Source organism: Theropithecus gelada, chromosome 19, assembly GCF_003255815.1.
Source record: "Theropithecus gelada isolate Dixy chromosome 19, Tgel_1.0, whole genome shotgun sequence".
Lineage (NCBI taxonomy): Eukaryota > Metazoa > Chordata > Mammalia > Primates > Cercopithecidae > Theropithecus > Theropithecus gelada.
This window is the reverse complement of record NC_037687.1, coordinates 14,808,294-14,833,048: the sequence shown is the minus strand read 5'-3', so window position 1 is coordinate 14,833,048 and position 24,755 is coordinate 14,808,294. Positions and strand designations below refer to the sequence as shown.

The 24,755-nt window shown below is 50.4% G+C and overlaps 1 protein-coding gene across 1 annotated transcript in view; it reads left to right on the top strand.

Moving 5' to 3' along the window:
• The window catches only part of NOTCH3 (notch 3), a 42,711-nt gene extending 25,346 nt beyond the window's left edge, over window positions 1-17,365 (top strand). Inside the window, exons 25-33 of the mRNA XM_025366034.1 lie at window positions 2,749-3,081; window positions 5,199-5,353; window positions 5,472-5,694; window positions 5,856-5,940; window positions 8,969-9,131; window positions 10,600-10,904; window positions 11,175-11,322; window positions 14,433-14,530; window positions 15,278-17,365. Of these exons, the coding sequence (XP_025221819.1) occupies window positions 2,749-3,081; window positions 5,199-5,353; window positions 5,472-5,694; window positions 5,856-5,940; window positions 8,969-9,131; window positions 10,600-10,904; window positions 11,175-11,322; window positions 14,433-14,530; window positions 15,278-16,330 (2,563 nt within the window). The 3' untranslated portion in view covers window positions 16,331-17,365. The remainder of the gene's footprint in view (window positions 1-2,748; window positions 3,082-5,198; window positions 5,354-5,471; window positions 5,695-5,855; window positions 5,941-8,968; window positions 9,132-10,599; window positions 10,905-11,174; window positions 11,323-14,432; window positions 14,531-15,277) is intronic.
• The last annotated feature ends 7,390 nt before the right edge of the window (window positions 17,366-24,755 follow it).

The window sequence follows — 24,755 nt, the reverse complement described above, 5'->3', positions numbered from 1 at the left end:
GGGGGGCCCCCGCCCCTGGCTCCTTTTTTTTTTTTTTTTTTTTGACAGAGTCTTGCTCTGTGGCCCAGGCTGGAGTGCAGTGAGGTGATCTCAGCTCACTGCAACCTCTACCTCCTGGGCTCAAGTAATCCTCACACCTCAGCCTCCCGAGGAGCTGGGACCACAGGTGTGAGCCACAGCGCCCGGGTAACTTTTGTGCTTTTTTTAAGAGATGGGGTTTCACCGTATTGTCCAGGCTAATCTTGAACACCTGAGCTCAAAGCGATCCACCCAGCTTAGCCTCTCGAAGTGCTGGGATTATGGGCCTGAGCCATCGCACCTGACCTAAGAATTTTTTTTTATCAGCCGAGCACAGTGGCTTACGCCTGTAATCCCAGCATTTGGGAGGCAGAGGTGGGCAAATCACCTGAGGTCAGGAGTTCGAGATCAGCCTGGGCAACACGGTGAAACCCCGTCTCTACTAAAAATACAAAATTAGCCGGGCGTGATGGCACATGCCTGTAATCCCAGCTACTTGGGAGGCCGAGGCAAGAGAATCACTGAGATCATGCCATTGCACTCCAGCCTGGGCAACAAGAGTAAATCTCCGTCTCACCAAAAAATAAATAAATAAATAAATAAATAAATAAATAAAAAATAAAAGAAATAAAATTCCTTTTATTCCTCTGTGTATGCTGCACCCCTGCTTGTCCATCCTTGGGCTGAATCTGTCCATCCATGCAATCTTTTTGCTCCTCTATATGGCTGTCTATCTGTTTTGTGCCTGCCCCTGACTGTCTCTGCCCCTCTTCTGCCCCTCTCTCTGTCTGTCCTAGGCAGTCCATCTGTCCATTCCTACACCCTGCCCCTTCTGTTCCTCTGTGTACCTCTCTGTCCGCTTGGAACCCTCCACCTCATTAATCTCTATATCCCCAACTTCTCTGCTTCCCCCCCAGTCACTCTGCTCCAGCCACCCTGGCCTCTCAGCTGTTCCGCAGATACCCCAGGCTTGATCCCACATCAGGGCCTTTGCACAAGCTGTTCCTACTGCCTGGCTGTTCCCTTCCCCCACATGGTTCCTCTCTCACCTCCTTCAAGTCTTTGCTGAAATGGTGGTACCTTCTCAGTGAGCACCTCCCTGATCACCCCCAGCCCTTCCTCTGCTTTATTTTCCTTCTTAGCATTTAATTCCATCCAGCACTATGTGTGTGCATGTTCTCATGTGTGTGTGTGTGTGTGTGTGTGTGTGTGTATATATATATATATATATATATTTTTTTTTTTTTTTTTTGAGACAGGATTTCTCTCCCATTGCCCAGGCTGGAGTACAGTGGTGTGATCTTGGCTCACTGCAACCTCCACCTCCTGGGTTCAAGCTATTCTCCTGCCTCAGCTTCCTGAGTAGCTGGGATTACAGGCACCAGCCACCACACCCGACTAATTTTTGTATTTGTAGTAGAGATGGGGTTTCACCATGTTGGCCAGGCTGACCTAGAACTTGTGACCTCAGGTGATCCGTACACCTCGGCCTCCCAAAGTGCTGGAATTACAGGCATGAGCCACCGCACCCAGCCTGTATTTTTATTTTATTGATGAGTAATAGAGATGCTGTATATTTGGCTCATGTATCTCCCTTACTGTCTGTCTTCACCCAGTGAAATGCTAGCTGCACATGGGCCAGGAATTGTGGCTGGACCTTATTCTTGTGCCCGCAGCAGTGCTCAACACATGGCAGTCAGTCAGTTAGTATTTACTGATTTTTTTTTTTTTTTTTTTTTTGAGACGGAGTCTCGCTCAGTTGCCCAGGCTGGGGTGCAGTGGCCGGATCTCAGCTCACTGTAAGCTCCGCCTCCCGGGTTCACACCGTTCTCCTGCCTCAGCCTCCCGTGTAGCTGGGACTACAGGCGCCCGCCACCACGCCCGGCTAAGTTTTGTATTTTTAGTAGAGACGGGGTTTCACCGTGTTAGTCAGGATGGTCTCGATCTCCTGACCTCGTGATCCGCCCATCTCGGCCTCCCAAAGTGCTGGGATTACAGGCGTGAGCCACTGCACCTGGCCAGTATTTACTGATTAATTAATAGTTAGCCAGTGAGGCCCAGAGTGTGGTGTGGGCTTGTAGTCCCAGCCACTTGGGAGACTGAGGAGGGAGGATCATTTGGGTCCAGGAGTTTGAGACTCCAGAGAGCTATGATCACACCACTGCACTCCAGCCTGGACAACAGAGCAAGACCTCATTTCAATCAATCATTTAAAAAAAAATTATCAAGGGCCAGGCACGGTGGCTTATGCCTGTAATCCCAGCACTTTGGGAGGCCGAGGCAGGTGGATTACCTGAGGTCAGGAGTTCAACAGCAGCCTGACCAGCATGGTAAAACCCTGTCTCTGCTAAAAATACAAAAATTAGACGGGTGTGGTGGTGCATGCCGGTAATCCCAGTTACTTGGGAGGCTGAGGTGGGAGAATTGCTGGAACCAGGGAGGTGGAGGCTGCAGTAGGCCGAGAGATCATATTAACTGCATTACGGCCTGGGCGACAGAGCAAGACTCCGTCTCAAAAAAACAACAACAACAAAAAACAAAACAAACGAACAAAAAAACTTGTCCAGTGAATGACAAGATTTGCAGAAAGCCTGATATGGGTCCGTACATTCCAGTCCCCTGTACAAGCCTTGTCTGGAGTCTTTGTGCTCTATGGTGTGAATGCATGGAGGGGGATCCTCTCTTCTGACCCCTGATCCCGCCCCTCTCTGCCTCACCCTTCCCCACCAGCCCGGTGTACGAGAAGTACTGCGCAGACCACTTTGCGGACGGCCGCTGCGACCAGGGCTGCAACACGGAGGAGTGCGGCTGGGATGGGCTGGATTGCGCCAGCGAGGTGCCGGCCCTGCTGGCCCGCGGCGTGCTGGTGCTCACAGTGCTGCTGCCGCCGGAGGAGCTACTGCGTTCCAGCGCCGACTTTCTGCAGCGACTCAGCGCCATCCTGCGCACGTCGCTGCGCTTCCGCCTGGACGCGCACGGCCAGGCCATGGTCTTCCCTTACCACCGGCCCAGTCCTGGCTCCGAACCCCGGGCCCGTCGGGAGCTGGCCCCCGAGGTGATCGGGTGAGTGATCCCACCTGGAAGAGCTGCCGTGGCCGTAGCCGGGGAGAGGAGAGATGCGGTTGATCCAGGTCTTGTGTGTTTCATTTCACTTAATGCCTTTACCACCAGATGTCAGGAGCACCGCCTCCTGGCTGTGACCAGCAAAAAATGCCTCCAGATGGAGCTAGTGCTTCTGGGGTAGAATTGCCTGCCCAGGTGTAGCGCTGGCTCCTGGGGAGGCAGGTTGCTAAATGGCTTGGCAGACTGGTTAAAGACATGTGTAGGGTTTTTCTCTTCGTTTTTTTGTTTTTTTTTTTTTTTTTTGAGACAGAGTCTCTCGCTGTCGCCCAGGCTGCCCGGCTCACTGCAACCTCCGCCTCCCGCGTCCAAGCAATTCTCTGCCTCAGCCTCCAGAGTAACTGGGATTACTGGCACCCGCCACCACGCCGGGCTAATTTTCTTCTTCTTAAAGACATGGAAGATAAAGCCGGGCACAATGGTGTATTTCTGTAGTCCCAGCTACTTGGAGGATCGCTTGAGCCCAGAAATTCAAATCTAGTCTGGGCAACATAGCAAGACACCCATCTCTTTTTTTTTTTTGAGACAGAGTGTTGCTCTGTCGCTGGGGCTGGAGTGCAGTGGCGTGATCTCAGCTCACTGCAAGCTTCACCTCCCGGGTTCACGCCATTCTCCTGCCTCAGCCTCCCCAGTAGCTGGGACTACAGGCCCCCGCCACCACGCCTGGCTAGTTTTTGTTTGTATTTTTAGTAGAGACGGGGTTTCACCGGGTTAGCCAGGATGGTCTCGATCTCCTGACCTCGCAATCCTCCCACCTCGGCCTCGAGACCAGCCTGACCAACATGGAGAAACCCTGTGTATACTAAAAATACAAAATTACTGGGGCGTGGTGGCGCATGCCTGTAATCCCAGCTACTCAAGAGACTGAGGCAGGAGAATCGCCTGAACCCGGGAGGCAGAGGTTGTGGTGAGCCGAGATCGCATTATTGCACTCCAGCCTGGGCAAGAAGAGTGAAACTCTGTCTCAAAAAACAAAAAACACACAAACTAACAAACAAACAACAATGCCCTGGCCAACACGGTGAAACCCCATCTCTACTAAAAATACAAAAATTAGCTGGGCATGGTAGCACCTGCCTGTAATTCCAGCTACTTGGGAGGCTGAGGCAGAGAATCACTTGAACCAGGGAGTCAGAGGTTGCAGTGAGCTGAGATTGTGCCACTGCACTCCAGCCTGGCGACAGAGCGAGACTTCGTCTCAAAAACAAAAAACAAACAATGTCCATTAGCTGGGCGTAGTGGCCCAGGCCTGTAAACCCAGCACTTTGGGGAGGCTGAGGTGGGAGGATTGCTTGAGCCTAGGAGTTCAAGACTAGCCTGGGCAACATAGTGAGATCCAGTCTGTATACCCCCACGCCCCACACCAAAAAAAAAAAAAAATTAACCAGGTATGGTGGCACATGCCTGTGATCCCAGCTCTTTGGGAGAATGAGGTGGAAAGATTGCTTGAGGCCGGGAGGTCAAGGCTACAGTGAGCTGTGATTTTACCACTGTGCTCCAATCTGGGCGACAGAGTGAGACTCTGTCTCAAAAAACAAAACAAAACAGAACAAACGAACAAAAAAAACAGGCTGGGCATGGCGGCTCACACCTGTAATCCCAGCAGTTTGGGAGACCAAGGCAGGAGGATCACCTGAGGTCAGGAGTTCAACACCAGCCTTGCCAACATGGTAAAACCCCATCTCTTCTAAAAATACAAAAGAAGTAGCTGGGCGTGGTGGCGCATGCCTGTAATCCCAGCTACTCAGGAGGCTGAGGCAGGGGAATCGCTTGAATCCAGGAGGGGAAGTTGCAGTGAGCCCAGATAGCGCCACTGCACTCCAGCCTGGGTGCAACACCAAAAAACAATATCCACTGGATTCACGGCTCTGGGGGGGACTGCTGACCACAGCAAGGCACGTTTTGGGGGTGCAGTGGGGTTGGATGCCAGGTGGTTGCAGGTGGGTCATGGAAACCTGTGGATGAAGAGCTAGGCGCTGGGGAGGGAAGGTGGGACTTGGTGCCAGGGGGTGCATCAGGCAATTCTTGAACCCTCTGGTCCCTCCCTGCTGTCCCCGCAGGTCGGTAGTGATGCTGGAGATTGACAACCGGCTCTGCCTGCAGTCGCCTGAGAATGATCACTGCTTCCCCGATGCCCAGAGCGCTGCTGACTACCTGGGAGCGCTGTCAGCAGTGGAGCGCCTGGACTTCCCGTACCCACTGCGGGACGTGCGGGGTGCGACCCGGTCTTGGGGAGGGGGTGGCGGGGACCAAGCTGGGGGCAGCCGAAGCCCCGCTCCGATGCCAAAGCCCCGCCCTCGACTGAAGCCCCGCCCCTTGCTTCCTACTCTTAGGGGAGCCGCTGGAGCCTCCAGAACCCAGCGTCCCGCTGCTGCCTCTGCTAGTGGCGGGTGCCGTCTTGCTGCTGGTCATCCTCGTCCTGGGCGTCATGGTGGCCCGGCGCAAGCGCGAGCACAGCACCCTCTGGTTCCCCGAGGGCTTCTCACTGCACAAGGACGTGGCCGCTGGTCACAAGGGCCGGCGGGAACCCGTGGGCCAAGATGCGCTGGGCATGAAGTGAGAACCCTGCTCACTCCCTGTCCCTGACTACGGGGACCTTGTGAGCCCTGGACCCCGCCTTGACCTGACTCATACCTCTGACCCCACCTCAAATCCTCCTTCCCAGCTGGACACCTCTAGTGTCCCCTCTCACATCCCCTCTTCCCATTGTCTGCCAGGAACATGGCCAAGGGTGAGAGCCTGATGGGGGAGGTGGCCACAGACTGGATGGACACAGAGTGCCCAGAGGCCAAGCGGCTGAAGGTACTGCCCCCTCTTCTGAGCTTTGCCCCCTCCTCTGGCCCCTCCCCTCAGGGTACTGGGTGGGGTCCCCAGTGGATGAATGGGCGTAATCAGGGGATGTCACCGCTGTCCCCACCTCCCTAGCTCCAGAGAATGGTCACAGCTTTGCAATGCTGTTTTCTTCTTAGTGTGGTTCTGTGACCTCAGAGGGAGGAGGAGATTTGCCACTGGGGCTCCAAGGGTCCCTCTGGGCAGGTGGACAATCTTTCACTCCGTCCTGCCCCTCCCCAGCCAGGATCCGGCGTCCTGGCCAGCCTGCACTCTTTCTGAAGGTGTCCCCCAATCCCAGAGAGCGAGTCTGCCTTATCTCTGTCAGTTCCTATTTTGTCCAGCATGGGATTAGCCTGGAAGTGCTCTGAGCCAGTTCTAAGCACCATTTCATGCAGTCATGCCCTGGGTTCAGTATGAGTCAGCTGTGGCTGCCATTAAAAAATCCCACAGAGGTGGATCACCTGAGGTCAGGAGTTCGAGACCAGCCTGACCAAAATGGTGGAACCCCATCTCTACTAAAAATACAAAAGATTAGCTGGGCATGGTGGTGGGTGCCTGTAATCCCAGCTACTTGGGAGGCTGAGGCAGGAGAGTCCCTTGAACCCGGCACTCCAGACTGGGCAACAAGAGCAAAACTCCGTCTCAAAAAAAAAACAAAAAAACAAAAAAAACTGCAGCATGGGTGACTCAAACAATAGAAATTTGTTTTTTCACGGTTCTGGAGGTTGGAAGTCTAAGCCCAAGGTGCCATCAGGGTTGGTTCCTGATGAGGGCTCTCTTCCTGGCTTGCAGATGGCTGCCTTCTCACTGTAGCCTCACATGGCCTTTCCTCTGTGTACACAGAGGAAAGAGAGAGAGAGAGAGAGATCTGGTACCCCATCCTCTTCTTGTAAGGATACCTATCCTATTGGATTAGGGTCCCACATTTATAACCTCATATAACCTTAATTACCCCCTTAAAGGCCCTGTCTCACCAGGCTTGGTGGCTTGCACCTGTAATTTCAGCTATTTGAGAGGCTGAGGCAGAAGGATTGCTTGAGTCCAGGAGTTGGAGGCTGCAGTGAGCTATGATTTCACCACCGCACTCCAGCCTGGGTAACAGAGCAAGACTCTGTCTAAAAAAAAAGTCCTATCTCCAAATGCAGGCACATGGAAGTTTTATATATGATTTAGGGTTTTAGAGTATGATTTTTATTTTTATTTTTATGTTTTTGAGACCAGGTCTCACTCTGTTGCTGAGGCTAGAGTGCAGTGGCGTGATCTTGGCTCGCTGCAGCCTCCACCTTCCAGATTCAAGCGATTCTCCTGCCTCAGCCTCCCGAGTAGCTGGGATTATAGGCATGTTCTACCATGCCCGGCTAATTTTAGTATTTTTAGTAGAGACGGGGTTTCACCATGTTGGCCAGGTTGGTCTCAAACTCCTGACCTCAAGTGATCTGCCCGCCTCGGCCTCCCAAAGTGTTGGGATTACAGGCGTGAACCACCGTGCCTGGCCAGTGTATGATTTTTAGAAGGGGCACAATTCAGTCCATACAGACCCTTGCTAGCATTACTGAGGCACCCACTGAATATCTCTAATGCACATGAAACATCTTATTTCATCTTTTGAGGACCCTATAAAGTAGCTATTGACATATACTTCAATTTACAAACTCCCTTCTTCTGTCCATATTTTAATGTTGTGAAATGGAGGCATCTATTACAGTGGACAGATAAAAAAATTTGCTCAACCCAGACTTTTCTCTCTTTCTCTCTTTCTTTCTTTCTTTTCGTTCTTTCTTTCTTTCTTTTCTTTCTTTCAGACGGAGTCTTGCTCTGTCGCCCAGGCTGGAATGCAGTGGTGCGATCTTGGCTCACTGCAAGTTCCGCCTCCCGGGTTCACGCTGTTCTCCTGCTTCAGCCTCCCGAGTAGCTGGGACTACAGGCACCTGCCACCACACCCGGCTAATTATTTTTTTGTATTTTTAGTAGAGACGGGGTTTCACTGTATTAGCCAGGATGGTCTCGATCTCCTGACCTTGTGATCCGCCCGCCTCGGCCTCCCAAAGTGCTGAGATTACAGGCGTGAGCCACCACGCCCAGCCCAGACTTTTCTTTCTGCTTTCCCATCCAAAGCAGGTATCAGAGGTATTAAAAGGGTGGCCCAATGTAATTGCGGTGGTATCTTAGCATGGTGGAATGACTGCGTCATCCTGATTTTGCCAATGAGAAGCTCAGAGTTTTAATGTGATTTGCCCAGAGACTTCCATCTACTAAGGGGCGGGGTTGGAACTTGAACCTGGATCAGATACTATCCCAAGCTGCTTATACTGTGTGCTTATAGTGCCGGCTATTTGGGCCGCTGAGGTGGGAGGATCATTTGAGACCGGGAAGTTGAGGCTGCAGTGAGATATGATTGCACCACTGCACTCCAGCCTGAGTGACACAGTGAGACTCAGTCTCTAAAAATATATATACGTAAATAACTAAAGCCATTTATTACTTAAAAAGACAAAAAAAAAAAAAAAAAGAAAGAAATCTTGTGTCTTCCTTTTATTAGCATCCTGGGCTGTGGCACACATTGATTTCCCGTTAATCCCAGCACTTTGGGAGGCCGAGAGGGGTGGATCACTTGAGGTCAGGAGTTCGAGACCAGTCTGGCCAACATGGTGAAACCCCGTCTCTACTAAAAATACAAAAAATTAGCCGGACGCGGTGGCATGTGCCTGTAATCCCAGCTACTCCGGAGGCTGAGGCAGGAGAATCACTTGAACCCTGGAGGCGGAGGTTGCAGTGAGCCGAGATCATGCCACTGCACTCCAGCGTGGGCGACAGAGCGAGACTCTGCCTCAAAAACAAACAAACAAACAAAAAACCAAGCAGATGGTAAATGATTTCCCAGGGCTCTGTGTGTATCTCCTAAAGAGAAACCTGTAGGAATGCTCAGCCCCATCCCTAGCAGCGGCTCTCCCCAGCGCCAAAGGGTGAGATCTGAGATTCCGGGTGCCTGCCCCTCCAGGTAGAGGAGCTGGGCATGGGGGCTGAGGAGGCTGTGGATTGCCGTCAGTGGACTCAACACCATCTGGTTGCTGCTGACATCCGCGTGGCACCCGCCATGGCGCTGACACCACCACAGGGCGACGCAGATGCTGATGGCATGGATGTCAATGTGCGTGGCCCAGGTCAGTGACAGTGCCCCTCCCAAAGGGATGCCCCTCACCCATCCTACCTGGAAGAGGTTATTTCTGAGTCTGTGTTTTGGGAAGAACTGGTGGAGTCTGTAAGCTTCTGTGAAGGGTGTGTGTTCAGCAACACTCTTGGTTGGAAGTGACAAAGGTCCAACTCAAGCTAGCTTAAGTAAAACAAGGGATTTATTGACTCAGGTAACTAAAAGTGGCACATTTGGATCCAGGACTCATTTTTCCCCTCTCTACCCTTTGACTCCAATCTTATGAAATCTTCCTAATGTGCCAGCAGAAGTCTCAGGGTGCATTCTGATTGGACAGACTAGGGTCACATGCTCATCCTTGAGCCAATCAGTATGACCAGGGGGCTGGAATATGCAAATTGACCAAGCCTGATTCCCTTACCTGCCCTTGAGCGGGCGAGGGTAGGAGGGGCAGCGGGGAGGTGTGTCTCTACCCAGGACTTGAGAATGGAGAACTGGATGCAAGTGGCTCCCTAAGAAAAACGAGGAGGGCCGGGCGCGGTGGCTCAAGCCTGTAATCCCAGCACTTTGGGAGGCCGAGGCGGGCGGATCACGAGGTCAGGAGATCGAGACCATCCTGGCTAACATGGTGAAACCCCGTCTCTACTAAAAATACGAAAAAAACTAGCCGGGCGTGGTGGCGGGCGCCTGTAGTCCCAGCTACTCGGAGGCTGAGGCAGGAGAATGGCCTGAACCTGGGAGGCGGAGCTTGCAGTGAGCCGAGATCGCGCCACTGCACTCCAGCCTGGGTGACACAGCGCGAGACTCCGTCTCAAAAAAAAAAAAAAAAAAGAAAAAAAAGAAAAACGAGGACAAGTGCTTGTGTACAGTGTGTGCAGTGTAGCAGTCTATGTTGTTTGATCCTCTCAGATCCATCTTTGCTATGTTTCAGGGCATTCCTGCCTTAGCTTCATTTCGCTTTTGCTCCAAATGGCCTGTACTTGTGGCTCTCTTTTGAAGTCCCTCTGGCTACTGGGGCCTGAAGTGCCTGGGATTTTATGTCCCTGGGGGCAGCTCTTTTTTTTTTTCCTTTTAAAATACTGAAATGAATTGGCAGAAAGGGGCAGCTCCTAACCAGTGGATGCATGGTATGAGGGGGATAGTTTCTTTACCTTGAACTGGATTAGAACTCTGGAGTACAATGCATGTTCCAGAGTCCCTGTGCAGGATCAGGGTGGAATAACCCTTTGGGAATTTACTGGAGGTTGCACACTTGCTTGACTCCCAGAGTCCCTTGTCCTGTGTTCCGCACCCTACCAGTCATTCTGTGATAAATCACATGCCCACGAATCCTCATCCTGGGTGTGGGTGTGCAGACAGGAGGATCTGCCAATCCACATTCTTCCATGTGTCCTATTAGCTCCTAATGGGGTGCCCTTGATAACATTTCCTGGAAAAGGCCCTGTGTTTACCTTCCTGCCGACACACTCCTGTCCCCGCAGATGGCTTCACCCCACTAATGCTGGCTTCCTTCTGTGGGGGGACCCTGGAGCCGATGCCAACTGAAGAGGATGAGGCAGATGACACATCAGCTAGCATCATCTCCGACCTAATCTGCCAGGGGGCTCAGCTTGGGGCACGGACTGACCGTACTGGCGAGACTGCTTTGCACCTGGCTGCCCGTTATGCCCGTGCTGACGCGGCCAAGCGGCTGCTGGATGCTGGGGCAGACACCAATGCCCAGGACCACTCAGGCCGCACTCCCCTGCACACAGCTGTCACAGCCGATGCCCAGGGTGTCTTCCAGGTGAGACAGGCACACCCTCTGGACTTCGGAGCTGGGGCAGGCTTTAGACTTACCTGGATTTGAGCCCCAGTTCTGCCTTTCAGAGCTCATTTTTTCTCATTTGGAAAATGGGGATATATGGGAGTACAGTAGCTGTCAAGCAGCTGCTCTCTGAACCTCACCAATTTCAGGGGTTGGGGGGTGGGGGTTGGAGACTTCATGGGACTTAGGAGTGTTCTTGATTCCTCTGTTCCTGCCATGACTCCTCCTGCTGCATCCACTCTGTCCTAGATTCTCATCCGAAACCGCTCTACAGACTTGGATGCCCGCATGGCGGATGGCTCAACGGCACTGATCCTGGCGGCCCGCCTGGCAGTAGAGGGCATGGTGGAAGAGCTTATCGCCAGCCATGCCGACGTCAATGCTGTGGATGAGCTTGGTAGGTTGGCAGAGGAATCAAGTCTAGGCTGGGTTAGTGTCACCTGGGCCCCGAGGGTCATGTTGGTGCAAACTCATACCCATGTTGAGACCCAATCACTGAAGCTGATGCACACATAACCAGGCTTCATGAAGCCTGCAGGGTCATGCAGGGTCACCACTAGTCCTTAGGGTGCCTCAGGGATTAGGAAAAGGTGCCTTTCCCCTGGACACTTCATTTTCACCTGCTTTGTTAGACAGACACACTCTACTTCCACCTGCTGGAAGTTATTATAATAAACGTGCACATCTGGCCATGTGTGGTGGCTCATGCCCGTGATCCCAACACTGGGAGGCAGAGGCAGGAGGATGGCTTGAGGCCAGGAGTTTGAGACCAGACTGGGCAACATAGTGGGTTCTACAAAAATTTTTTAAAAGATTAGCCACGTGCGGTGGTGCATACCTGTGGCCCTAACTACTCGGAACACTGAGGTGGGAAGGTCATTTGAGCCCAGGAGGTTGAGGCTGTGAGCCATGATTGTGCCACTGCACTCCAGCTTGGGGGACAGACTCTGTCTAAAAAAAGAAAAAAAAAAAAAGTCTCCAGACATTGCCAAATGCCCTGGGGGCCGGGGTCGGGGAGTTTCTCCTGGTTGAGAACCATGGCTTCAGGGCAGGGCTGGCCAATAGGACTTTCTGTGATGATGGAATTATTCTCTGCACTGTCCAATATGGTAGCCACTGGCCACATGTGGTGACTTGAAATGTTGCTGGGGCAAATGAAGAACTAAATGTTTTAGTTCATTTAATTCTTTTTCTCCTTGTGTTGCTCTTTTTTTTTTTTTTTTTTTTTTTGAGACAGAGTCTCGCTCTTATTGCCTAGGCTGGAGTGCAACGGTGTGATCTTGGCTCACGGCCACCTCCACTACCCGGGTTCCAGTGATTCTCCTGTCTCAGACTCCCAAGTGTCTGGGACAAGAGGCGCCCGCCACCATGCCTGGCTATTTTTTTTGTATTTTTAGTAGAGACGGGGTTTCACAATGTTGGCCAGGCTGGCCTCGAACTCCTGACCTCAGGTGATCCGCCTGCCTTGGCCTCCCAAGGTGCTGGGGTTACAGGCATGAGCCACCGTGCCCAGCCTTTAAAAAAAAAAAACAAAAACCAGCCGGGCGCGGTGGCTCAAGCCTGTAATCCCAGCACTTTGGGAGGCCGAGACGGGCGGATCACCAGGTCAGGAGATCGAGACCATCCTGGCTAACCCGGTGAAACCCCGTCTCTACTAAAAAATACAAAAAACTAGCCGGGCGAGGTGGTGGGCGCCTGTAGTCCCAGCTACTCGGGAGGCTGAGGCAGGAGAATGGTGTAAACCCGGGAGGCGGAGCTTGCAGTGAGCTGAGATCCAGCCACTGCACTCCAGCCTGGGCAACAGAGCGAGACTCCATCTCAAAAAAAAAAACAAAAAAAAAACAAAAAACAGCTTTATTGAGATACGATTCACATGCCATACAATTCACCCATTTAAAGTGTACAATTCAATGGCTCTTAGTATAATCAGAGTCATACAACTATTACCACAATCAATTTTAGAACATTTCATCACCTGAAAAAGAAATTCTCACCACTTGGCCATCATCTTCCAAGCCCCTCATCTGTCCAACCCTGTGCAACCAGTGATTTGCTTTTTGTCCCCATGGATTTGCCTGTTCCGGACATTTCATATAAATGTAATCATATGATATGTGGTCATTTTTGTCTGCCTTTTTTTCAGTTAGCATTATGTTCTCAAGGTTCACCCATGTTGAAGCATAGTTCAGCTGAATAATACTCCATTGTACTGATGGACCTTTTTTTTTTTTTTTTTTTAAATTTTTAGAGATAGGGTATCACTCTGTCACTCAGGCTGGAGTTCAGTGGTGTGATTATGGCTCACTGCAGCCTCAAACTCCCAGGCTCAAGTGATCCTCCCATCCCACCCTCCTGAGTAGCTGGTATTACAGGTGTGTGCCAGCACACCTGGGTAATTCTCAAATTTTTTGTGGAGATGGGGTCTTACTTTGTTGCCCAGGCTGATCTCAAACTCCTGGCCTTAAGCAATACTCCCACCTTGGCCTCCCAAAGTGTTGAGATTACAGGCGTGAGCCACTGTGCCTGGCCAGAAGTTTCAATTTTGATCATGTCCAATTTATCTATTTTGTAGTTGTTATTTGTGGTTTTGGTGTCACATCTAAGAATCTTGGCCTAATTCAAGGTCATGAAGATTTACTCTTTATGTTTTCTTCTAGATGTTTAGTTATATAGTTGGAGCTCTTATATTTAGGTTTCTGATCCATTTTGAGTGAATTTTTGTATAAAGTGTGAGGTAGGGGTCCAACTTCATTCTTTGGATGTGAATATTCAGTTGTTCCAGCACCATTAGTTGAGAAGACCATTCTTTCCCCATCGAATGGTCCTGGCACCTATTTTATTAGATTTAAATCTAAAGAACCACATGTAGGTTGGGCACAGTGGCTCATGCCTGTAATCCCAGCACTTTGGGAGGCCAAGGCTGGTGGATCACTTGAGGTTAGGAGTTTGAGACCAGTTTGGGCTCAAATATGGTTCCACATAGTGGAACTCTATCTCTATCAAAAATACAAAAAATTAGCTGGGCATAGTGGTACATGCCTGTAGTAGGGAGGCTGAGGAGGGAAAATTGCTTGAGCCCAGAAGGTGGAGGTTGCAGTGAACTAAGATTGTGCCAATGGACTCCAGCCCGGGTGACAGAACAAGACACTGCTTCAAAAATAAATAAATGGATAAATAAGAACCATATGTGACTGGCTACTGTACTGGACATCACAACCCTAGGTTCAACTGAAGGAGGTCCACACAGCACCCCCTATGTATAGACAGTCATACACGTGCGCGCACGCGCGCGCACACACACACACACACACAGAGTACTTCCCCATTGCACAGAAAGAGTCATTTTGTAGATTTGCACATACATGGATCCAGACACAAGTACTTGGGTATTCATGGCGAGCCTGCCTCCTGTACCCCTAGGCCACATTCTAGACAATTTCTGCTTTCCTGACATGGGGGCCCCGGGAGAGGAGCCTGGTCCTGACCTCTCTCCCCTTCATCCTCCAGGGAAATCAGCCTTACACTGGGCTGCAGCTGTGAACAACGTGGAAGCCACTTTGGCCCTGCTCAAAAATGGAGCCAATAAGGACATGCAGGATAGCAAGGTGAGCCCCAGCCCTTGGTCCACCGGGGGTCGGCACTGGCACAGCGCCACTGCACTGCAGCCTGGGCATCAGAGTGAGACTCTGTCTCAAAAAACAAAATAAAACAAAACAAAACCCCAAACATTGCATTAAAATATAATTTACTTTGGTAACTAAAGTTTTTGGTGGCCCCTTAAATTTTGTGCCTAATGGCTGGGTGTGGTGGTTCACGCCTATAATCCCAGCACTTTGGGAGGTCGAGATGGGTGGAATACTTGAGGTCAGGAGTTTGAGACAGCCTGGCCAACGTAGTAAACCCCTGTCTCTACTAAAAATACAAAAATTAGCTGGGCGTGGTGGTGCACACCTGTAATCCCGGCTGCTTAGGAGGCTGACGGAGGAGAATCGCTTGAACCCGGAAGGCTGAGGTTGCAGTGAACCGAGATGGCGCCACTGCCCTCCAGCCTGGGCGACACAGCGAGACTCTGTCAAAAAAAAAAAAAAAAAAAGGGTTATGCCTAAGGTGAGTACCTCGCTTAACTCACCCAGTCCTGGCCTTGACCCCTGGCACTTAGTAGGTGATGGATGAATGTGGTTTAGAGGAAAGAACTTTGTCCAGGCTCCCCCAGCGCAGCCGGGATTTAACCCAGCCAGGTCTGTCAAGCTCCAGTGTGCAAACTCATAGCTCTCGGGCTCCCCCAAGAGGCTGGAAGACTTTGCTACTCTTAGCCGGGGTTTTGCTGACCTCTGTGGGTTCTGGCCCCCCAGGAAGAGACCCCTCTGTTCCTGGCCGCCCGCGAGGGCAGCTACGAGGCTGCCAAGCTGCTGTTGGACCACTTTGCCAACCGTGAGATCACCGACCACTTGGACAGGCTGCCGCGGGATGTAGCCCAGGAGAGACTGCACCAGGACATCGTGCGCTTGCTGGATCAACCCAGTGGGCCCCGCAGCCCCCCTGGTACCCACGGCCTGGGGCCTCTGCTCTGTCCTCCAGGGGCCTTCCTCCCCGGCCTCAAAGCGACACAGTCGGGGTCCAAGAAGAGCAGGAGGCCCCCTGGGAAGGCGGGGCTGGGGCCGCAGGGGCCCCGGGGGCGGGGCAAGAAGCTGACGCTGGCCTGCCCGGGCCCCCTGGCTGACAGCTCGGTCACACTGTCGCCCGTGGACTCGCTGGACTCCCCGCGGCCTTTCGGTGGGCCCCCTGCTTCCCCTGGTGGCTTCCCCCTTGAGGGGCCCTATGCAGCTGCCACTGCCACTGCAGTGTCTCTGGCACAGCTTGGTGGCCCAGGCCGGGCGGGTCTAGGTCGCCAGCCCCCTGGAGGATGTGTACTCAGCCTGGGCCTGCTGAACCCTGTGGCTGTCCCCCTCGACTGGGCCCGGCTGCCCCCACCTGCCCCGCCAGGCCCCTCATTCCTGCTGCCACTGGCTCCGGGACCCCAGCTGCTCAACCCAGGGACCCCCGTCTCCCCACAGGAGCGGCCCCCGCCTTACCTGGCAGTCCCAGGACATGGCGAGGAGTACCCGGCGGCTGGGGCACACAGCAGCCCCCCAAAGGCCCGCTTCCTGCGGGTTCCCAGTGAGCACCCTTACCTGACCCCATCCCCTGAATCCCCTGAGCACTGGGCCAGCCCCTCACCACCCTCCCTCTCAGACTGGTCCGAATCCACGCCCAGCCCAGCCACTGCCACCGGGGCCATGGCCACCGCCACTGGGGCACTGCCTGCCCAGCCACTTCCCTTGTCTGTTCCCAGCTCCCTTGCTCAGGCCCAGACCCAGCTGGGGCCCCAGCCGGAAGTCACTCCCAAGAGGCAAGTGTTGGCCTGAGATACTCGTCAGTTCTTCAATCTCGGGGGTGCTAAAGAGACCCCTGTCCTGCCTCCTTTCTTTCTCTGTCTCTTCCTTCCTTTTAGTCTTTTTCATCTTCTTCTCTCTTCACCAGCCCTCCTGCATCCTTGCCTTGCAGTGTGACCAAGATAGGTCATCAGCCCAGGGCTTCAGTCTTCCTTTATTTATAATGGGTAGGGGCTACCACCCGCCCTCTCAGTCTTGTGAAGAGTCTGGGATCTCCTTCCTCCCCACTTCTCTCTTCCTTCATTCTTTTCTCTCTCCTTCTGGCCTCTCATTTCCTTACATTCTGACATGAATGAATTATTATTATTTTTCTTTTTCTTTTTTTTTTTTTTACATTTTGTATAGAAACAAATTCATTTAAACAAACTTATTATTATTATTTTTTACAAAATATATATATGGAGATGCTCCCTCCCCCTGGGAACCCCCCAGTGCCCCCGTGGGGCTGAGTCTGTGGGCCCATTTCGGCCAAGCTGGATTCTGTGTACCTAGTATACAGGCATGACTGGGATCCATGTACCGAGTACACGACCCAGGTATGTACCAAGGAGGCACCCTTGGGCACACCCACTGGGGCCAGGGGTTGGGGGAGAGTTGGGAGCCTCCTCCCCACCCCACCTCCCTCACTTCACTGCATTCCAGATGGGACGTGTTCCATAGCCTTGCTGGGGAAGGGCCCACTGCCAACTCCCTCTGCCCCAGCCCCACCCTTGGCCACCTCCCTTTGGGAACTAGGGGGCTGCTGGTGGGAAATGGGAGCCAGGGGAGATGTGTGCATTCCTTTGTCTCCCTGTAAATGTGGGACTACAAGAAGAGGAGGAGCTGCCTGAGTGGTACTTCCTCTTCCTGGTAATCCCCTGGCCCAGCCTCATGGCAGAATATAAGTATTTTTAGGCTATTTTTGTAATATGGCTTCTGGTCACGATCCCTGTGTAGCTGAATTCCCAAACCCTGCATTGTACAGCCCCCACTCCCCTCACCACCTAATAAAGGAATAGTTAACACTCAGTGTTGTTGGTCTGTGTCTAGGTAAGGTGGGGAGTGGTGGCAGTGGGACTTCTATCTCCCCCACCCAGCGCTAACTTGAGCTCCCATCTTGGGGTAAATACATTTGACTTGCCAGTCTACTTATGCTTCCTCTTTTGGCAGATGACTACCGACTGGATCAGTGGTGGTCACCTGACTTAAGTTGAGCCAATCAGATTCTTTTGCTCAAGAAACTTCTTTAATGGAGAGGCTAAAAAACTGGTCCATTGGTGGAGCTCTTAAGGTCACAATTAGATTTAGAAATATCAGTGGCCAATTCGAGGTGGTGGGCAAACAGATGAGCAAAGAGGGCAGAAGAATGAAGCTAATATTCAGGGAGAATCAGAAATGAGAGCTCAAATGACTCTTTGAGGGCTGGGAGGTTTCTCTCAGCTCCCAATGCAGTCTCAATTCCAGTTAAATGAGTGTTCATTCCATTGAGATCAACAGGTATTTGTTAATTGCTTGCTAAGTGTCTGATGATGGTTCTACATGAATTTCACTTTTACTTCATGCTCCTTTGGGTTTTGGAGATAACCTTGGACCCATGTAATAAATACTTCTTTACTTGTGCCAGCTTCGGTGGGTTTCTGTTTCTCACAACCAATCATGCTCCAAGACAAGGTTCGGTTTACACTGGTGTCCTCAGGAAAGGAGGATAGGATTTAGTGTTCGTTGATTCTGTCAGTTGGAGTGCTCCTGGTTGCAAATGACACAAAAGCCTCCTGGCTTAAACAAGAAAGGGGTTTATTAGCTCATATAAATTAAAAGGACCAACTTCAGGGAAGATTTGATCTAGTGGTTCAAATGTGGTCAACAATGGCTCAGTTTCTCTTCATCTCTACAACTTTCTCTGGGCATCAGTTTCATCTACATCCTCCACATGGCACCCAGTACAACCTCTCTTCCTTACATCACACAGCTCCAGCCCTCTCTCTGTGTTATAAAAATAGGTACCATATTGCTCTTTCCAGGGGAGAGAGAAACTTCTAGTATTTTACTTTTATTTACTTTCTTCCTGTGTTTTTGAGATAGAGTCTTGTTCTTATCACCCAGGCTGGAGTGCAATGGCACAATCTCGGCTCACTGCAACCCCCGCCTCCTGGGTTCAAGCAATTCTCCTGCCTCAGCCTCCTGAGTAGCTGGGATTACAGGTGCCTGCTTCCATGTCTGGCTAATGTTTGTATTTTTAGTAGAGACAGGATATCACCATGTTGGCCAGGCTGGTCTCAAACTCCTGACCTCAGATGATCCATCCACCTTGGCCTCCCAAAGTGCTGAGATTACAGGCATGAGTCACTGCACTCGACCTTGTGGTTGATTTTTCTGTTTACTCCAATTGGTTCATGTATCCACTCTGTAACCTAAGGTTTCTTAATTTCAGCATTATTGACATTTGGGGACAAATCATTCTTTGCTGTGGGGAGCTGTCCTGTGCAATGTAGGATATTTAACAGCATCTCTGGTCCCTACCCATTAGCTACCAGCAGTACCCCTTTCCCAGTTGTGACAACCAATATAACATGTCTCCAGATACTGCCAATTGTCACATAGGAGGCAGAATCACACTTGTTGTTTTCTTAAAGCATGTCTTAAAGTCTTTTCTTTGGAACCACTGGTGTGCTACATTTAGGGGCAATCAGGTTTGCAGAAGCATGAATTTTGTGGAAGCTTCTAATAAATGTTTACTCCTCCCCACCCCCTTTAGACTAAGTCTTTGAAGATGAAACAGTCTCTTTTATGTTTGTCTCAACTTTATTTTATGTTTATTCACTTACCCTCTAACCTTTATTGGGCACCTACTGTGTGCCAACTCCCAGACAAGTTGTTGAGAATAACATGGTGAATTATATAGGCCCAGTCTCTGCTTTTATGGAATTTCAGGCTAGTTGGGGGATGTATGGGGGGTGCACCCCTGTATCGCCTTGGAACTTACCATTCTAGTGCTTGCTTACAGCATCTGACTGCGAACACCTGAGACTCTCCACCTGGGGACTTGTGTGGGGCAGGAGCAACCCTCAACATATGAGGGATGAATGAGAGATGGTGGATAAATACCCCAGCTTCGTCACCACTCTCTGGGGGAATTCATGGATATGATGCACAGAGTCTCCCAACGGATGTTCTTTGGCATTAAGCCCCAGTTGCCCATAGCAGCAACCTACTTTTCCTCAATCCTACTAGAGCTTTCTGGAATGATCTTGTGAATAAATTCCTTGCACTGGAATCATTGGTCCAAAAGGAGTCCATCTAGCTTTATGCATGAGTAGATTATTGGGAATAAAAAATAAAATATCTGTTGGAGCTTAAGCAAGTTTGGGTATTCTTCTTCCCAAGTGCTGTACAAATGCGGAGAAAATAATTCTCCCTACCCACTTTGTCCACTCTATCATGCAACCTTGGCTTTATGTCAACAGAATATTGAAGAAGAGTGTCCCACAGGAGGAACCTACTTTCGTACCTCGTGGAGCTGACTTATTTGTAAGCACATGTGAGACTCATCTGTACTGGGAGCTCCCTGGAATGACTGCAGGAAGGATATTAGGTTGAGGACTAGGAAGCCTGCATTGGTGATTGGGGAAAATTAACTAATGAGATTCAAAGATTCGTATTTATGTGATTTCATTGGCATGCTGAAGTTGGGAAGGGTTGGGGACTTTGGAATTGACATCCTAGTTAGTTTCTTGACTGAGAGGACAATGATAAACAGCTGAGTGCTTTTTGCCTCCAGATCTGCACTCATCTTCCTCCACTCTTTTCTGTGCTCTGGGAGAATGACCCAGGTGGATGGCATTAATGGGTTTCCTTACTCACTGCCTTCCACTTGGGTTTGGCCAATGAGAGACACAGGTGAGGGATTAGAGGGTGGAATGTATTTATCTCCCTGGCTACCTGCCTGCAGGGTACCTGCAGTGCTCTCCCTCCAGCTACCTACCCTCTGTGGGTCTGGGTTATTGTTTCTTCTGGTTGGCCCTTTTGGCCTAGAAGCAATAAAGTCTGTTCACCATTGTGAGCCCCAAGGTATAGTAACATTCCTTGCCTACATTCTGTGCATGCTCATCTGTCTAGCATGTCAATCATTTACCTATTATCTATCTAGATCTATCATCTATCGTTTATCTTTCATCCATCTATATCTATCTTATGCTTCTCTGTCCTCTGTTGTCTATTTATATCTATGAATCTTTCTATTTTTCTATCATCTTTCATTTATCTATCTTTCTATCTATCTACCAATCTTTCTTTCCCTTTTTTTTTTTTTTGAGATGGAGTTTCACTTTTATTGCTCAGGCTGGAGTGCAGTGGCATGATCTTGGCTCACTGCAACCTCCGCCTCCTGGGTTCAAGCCATTCTCCTGCCTCAGTCTCCCCAGAGCTGGGATTACAGGCACGCACCACCATGCCCAGCTAATTTTTGTGGGTTTTTTTTGTTTTTTTGTTTTTTTTTGAGATGAAGTTTTGCTCTTGTTGCCCAGGCTAGAGTGCAATGGCACAATCTCGGCTCACTACAACCTTCACCTCCTGAGTTCAAGCAATTCTCCTGCCTCAGCATCCTGAGTAGCTGGAATTACAGGCATGCACCACCATGCCTGGCTAATTTTTTGTATTTTTAGTAGAGACAGGGTTTCTCTATGTTGGTCAGGCTGATCTCGAACCCCAGCCTCAGGTGATCTACCCATCTTGGCCTCCCAAAGTGCTAAGATTACAGGTGCGAGCCACCGCGCCTGGCCTAATTTTTGTATTTTTAAGTAGAGACGGGGTCACCGTGTTGACCAGGCTGGTCTTGAACTACTGACCTTGTGATCCACCTGCCTTGGTCTCCCAATGTGCTGGGATTACAGGCAGGAGCCACTGTGCCCAGCCTTATCTGAGCTTTTCAAAGCCTCCATAGACAGCTCATTCCCTAGCTTTTGGTTTAATCTATTTGTCTCAACTGTTACTCACTGCCTCAGGCATCCATGAAGCTAAAATACTTTCCTGTAGCTGTTGTCAACAAAGGACCCCCAAGGAGAAGTCTTTTTGCATGGGTTTATCTCAGAACCAGGTCAAATACAGAGAGCTTTGCAAGTGGGATCTTGCAGGGAATCACTAGCATGATAAATAATGACAATTCTTGGCCTGGTGTAGTGGCTCACACCTGTAATCCCAGCGCTCTGGGAGGCTGAGGTGGGCGGATCATTGAGGTCAGGAGTTCGAGACCAGCCTGGCCAACATGGTGAAACCCTGTCTCTACTAAAAATACAAAAATTAGCCAGGCGTGGTGGTACGTGCCTGTAATCCCAGCTTCCTGGGAGACTGAGGCAGGAGAATCGCTTGAACCCCGGGAGGTGGAGGTTGCAGTGAGCCAAGATCGCACCACTGTACTCCAGCCTGGGCAACAGAGAGAGGCTCCAGAGGTTCCATCTCAAAAAAATATTAAAACAAAAACAAAAATAAAAAAGACAATTCTTTGGGAATGAGGCTTGAAAGGGTTCTGGCTCTATTTTGCTTTCTCTGGTGGATGTCAGGCTGCACCAGAGTTTGGGATGCTATTTTTCAAGATGACCGTGGAGCTGGAGAGTGGGGGATAGGACCAGATATATTAAAATGCTAACTAGTATGCTGTTCTCACTGATATTCAGTAATTTTTTGAATACATGCTCTCAGAGTTGCTGCAAGACTTTAATTTCTAGAATTCTCAAAAATTTAGTCTAACAATTTTTTCTAGCTTTTTCATTTCTTTATGGAGGACATACTTTATGGAGGTCCATACTCTGACATTTTTTCTGACATCCCACCTCACATTGGTTGATGACGGATTGTTAGATTTATGCATCTGGAGCTCAGAGTGGATGGCTGATCTAAGATGTAGATTTGGGGAATATTGGTATAGAATTGATATTTAAAACCATATGATTGTACTAATCAGTTAGAGAGAAGAGAGTCAAGGTTGAAGCCATGAGCTGCTTCAATATCAGAACAGCAAAAGTACAGAAAGAGAGTGACAAAGAATGGTCAGAAATGAAGTGGACAAACCACATGCAGCAGATGGTGTTGGTCCCCTGCCCACATCCACTTTCTCTGACCACTTCGCTGCATATTGTCCTGATTTCCAACACCCAGTGCTTGCATCTATTTGTCTGAGGGCTTTCTCTGGACATCAAAGCTTACTCCATCCACACATACAGCAGGGCAGGATTATTGGATAATTAATGCACTCAGGAGCAACCCTCAACAATGACCAGCTGGAGTGGGTGTATACATACCTCACCTCCCTTGCCCTTCTGTGGTGAATGTTCTATGCTGCCACCCAGAGGTCCCCAGTGGGATTGACCCCAGTTGCTTACAGGGATAACTTACTTGATAGGACATGCTTTATAAACTTCTTTCTGTTCCTACTTTCACTTCTTCAGATCTGGGATCACCTCCCAGATAAACTTACTTCCACTAGAATCCTTGTCTCAGAGTCTGTGTCTGGGGGAAACCCAAACTATGCAGGCTTTTTGGCATAGAGTGGGTACACAGAATCATGAGTCTGTACTTACCAGCTAGGGAGAGAAAAGAGGTCTAGGACTGAGCCCTGGGGAATTATCATATTAGGGGTCAGAAGAGGAGGAGGCTAAGGAAGAGTGGCCAGAGAAGAAACATATACCATGAAAAGAAAGAGAAAGGAGCATTGCAAGGAGGGGATTTATCATCTAAGTTTAATGCTCCTGGAGAAAGGAATAAGATGAGGCCAGGTCCAAGACACCTCACAAGCTAACAGGAGACACAGAGGAACACAGACAATATGAAGAGAAAACCCAGGACCTCTGGTAGCCCAGATACTGCATATGACTAGCTTGGGGGTTCTTATGGAAGGCTTCCTGGAGAAGGTGATGCTGGAGGTGAGTTTTTAGGGAAAGTAGGAGTTTGCCTAAAGTAGGAGTTCCAGAGGAGGAATTTCCTTCCTTGTTGTAATTTAATAAATGTGTGAATGTTGTTATAAGTGGAGCAATGATTGGATTTAGAGGTAGAAAAGGTGGCAGGGGTCATATCACAAGGGTCTTGGGTGTGAAGATGGAGGAATTTTACACTTTGAGGGCAATGGCGAGCCATGGAAGATGCATGAGTAGAGGAGGAGCACAGCTTGAGTTTTGTCCTGGTGGTCAGTGCAGAGGTCAAACTGGAGGAAGTTGACACTGCAGGTTTTTGCAACAGGTAAGAATAATGCAGTCCTGAGTTGGGGTGGAGGTGAAGGGACAGAGAGAATTTGGAGAGGAAGAATGCTGATTTGGTAATTAATGGTCTAGGGAAGGAGGGATGGAGAAGGCTGAGATCACCCAGATATGTTAAGCCCGGGCAACATTGGTAGAACAACATCAAATGATCCACTGCTTCCTCCCTCTTTCGAGGGCAGGGCCTGGGGGTGCATTTCCTAAGGAAGCAGCCTTGCCTAGCGTGGGTGGGTAGTAGGTGCATTCATGAATGCAGTGAGGAGAGTATTTCTGACTGTCATCCACAAAGAGAAATGGTAATTAGTTCTTTTCCCGCTCTGTGCATTCAGGACCTGCGGGCTGAGGAAGCTGACCCAGGGGTCTTGAGTTTCCTGGAGGGAAAAGCCCCTCAGGGTGCACCTGCCTGATCTCCGTGGGACTTGTTAGTGTTCAGGGAGCCCCTGGGATGGCAGCTCTGGGGACCCTCAGCATAATAGGGGCTGTATCCTCAGCCCCTCCCTTTTTAGGTGGTGAACAGAGCGATGCCAGCCGGCCCTGCAGGAGCCTCCCTTGGCAATGGTGAGTGTGAATTCAGAGGCTTTTCCTGGCTGAAGGAGCCACCCCGGCCCATCCCTGGCCTTAAGGTTCAGATCTACAAACAAATGGGGAGAGGGAGAAACTGTAGAGGGACTGAGCTAACCCAGCAAAGGCTGAGCAGTGACACTCTTGGATGGAGTTTCCCAGAAAGGCGTTTGATCCGTTTTTTGCCGACTGCAAAGCATGGGTTGGAGGAAAATATGAGATTTTCCCAGAAAGGAAAGGAGGCGCATCTGGGGGAACCAAAGGGAGACCCCTGAAAAGTCACACACACGCAGACACAGCGTTATGGTGTGAACAGGTGTGCAAGCAGACAGGGAAGATGGAGGGTGTGGACACGCATGTGCCCTAGAGTCTCATGAGTACATGCGCATGCGCACACACACACACAGAGTCATTTAGGGTGGGGCTGAAAGGGGAGGAGAAGGGCCTTTGGGGGTCTCCCTGATGAGAAGAAAGAGGAAAGGGAAAGACTCCAGACCCCAATCCCTTGCATTGCTCGCCTTCGGCTCCAGACAGCTCTCAGGAGTGTTACGTGGTCCCCTCTCCCCTGCACTGTGGAGGTGGCATTGGCTTGGTCCCTGAGCTCAGCACCTACT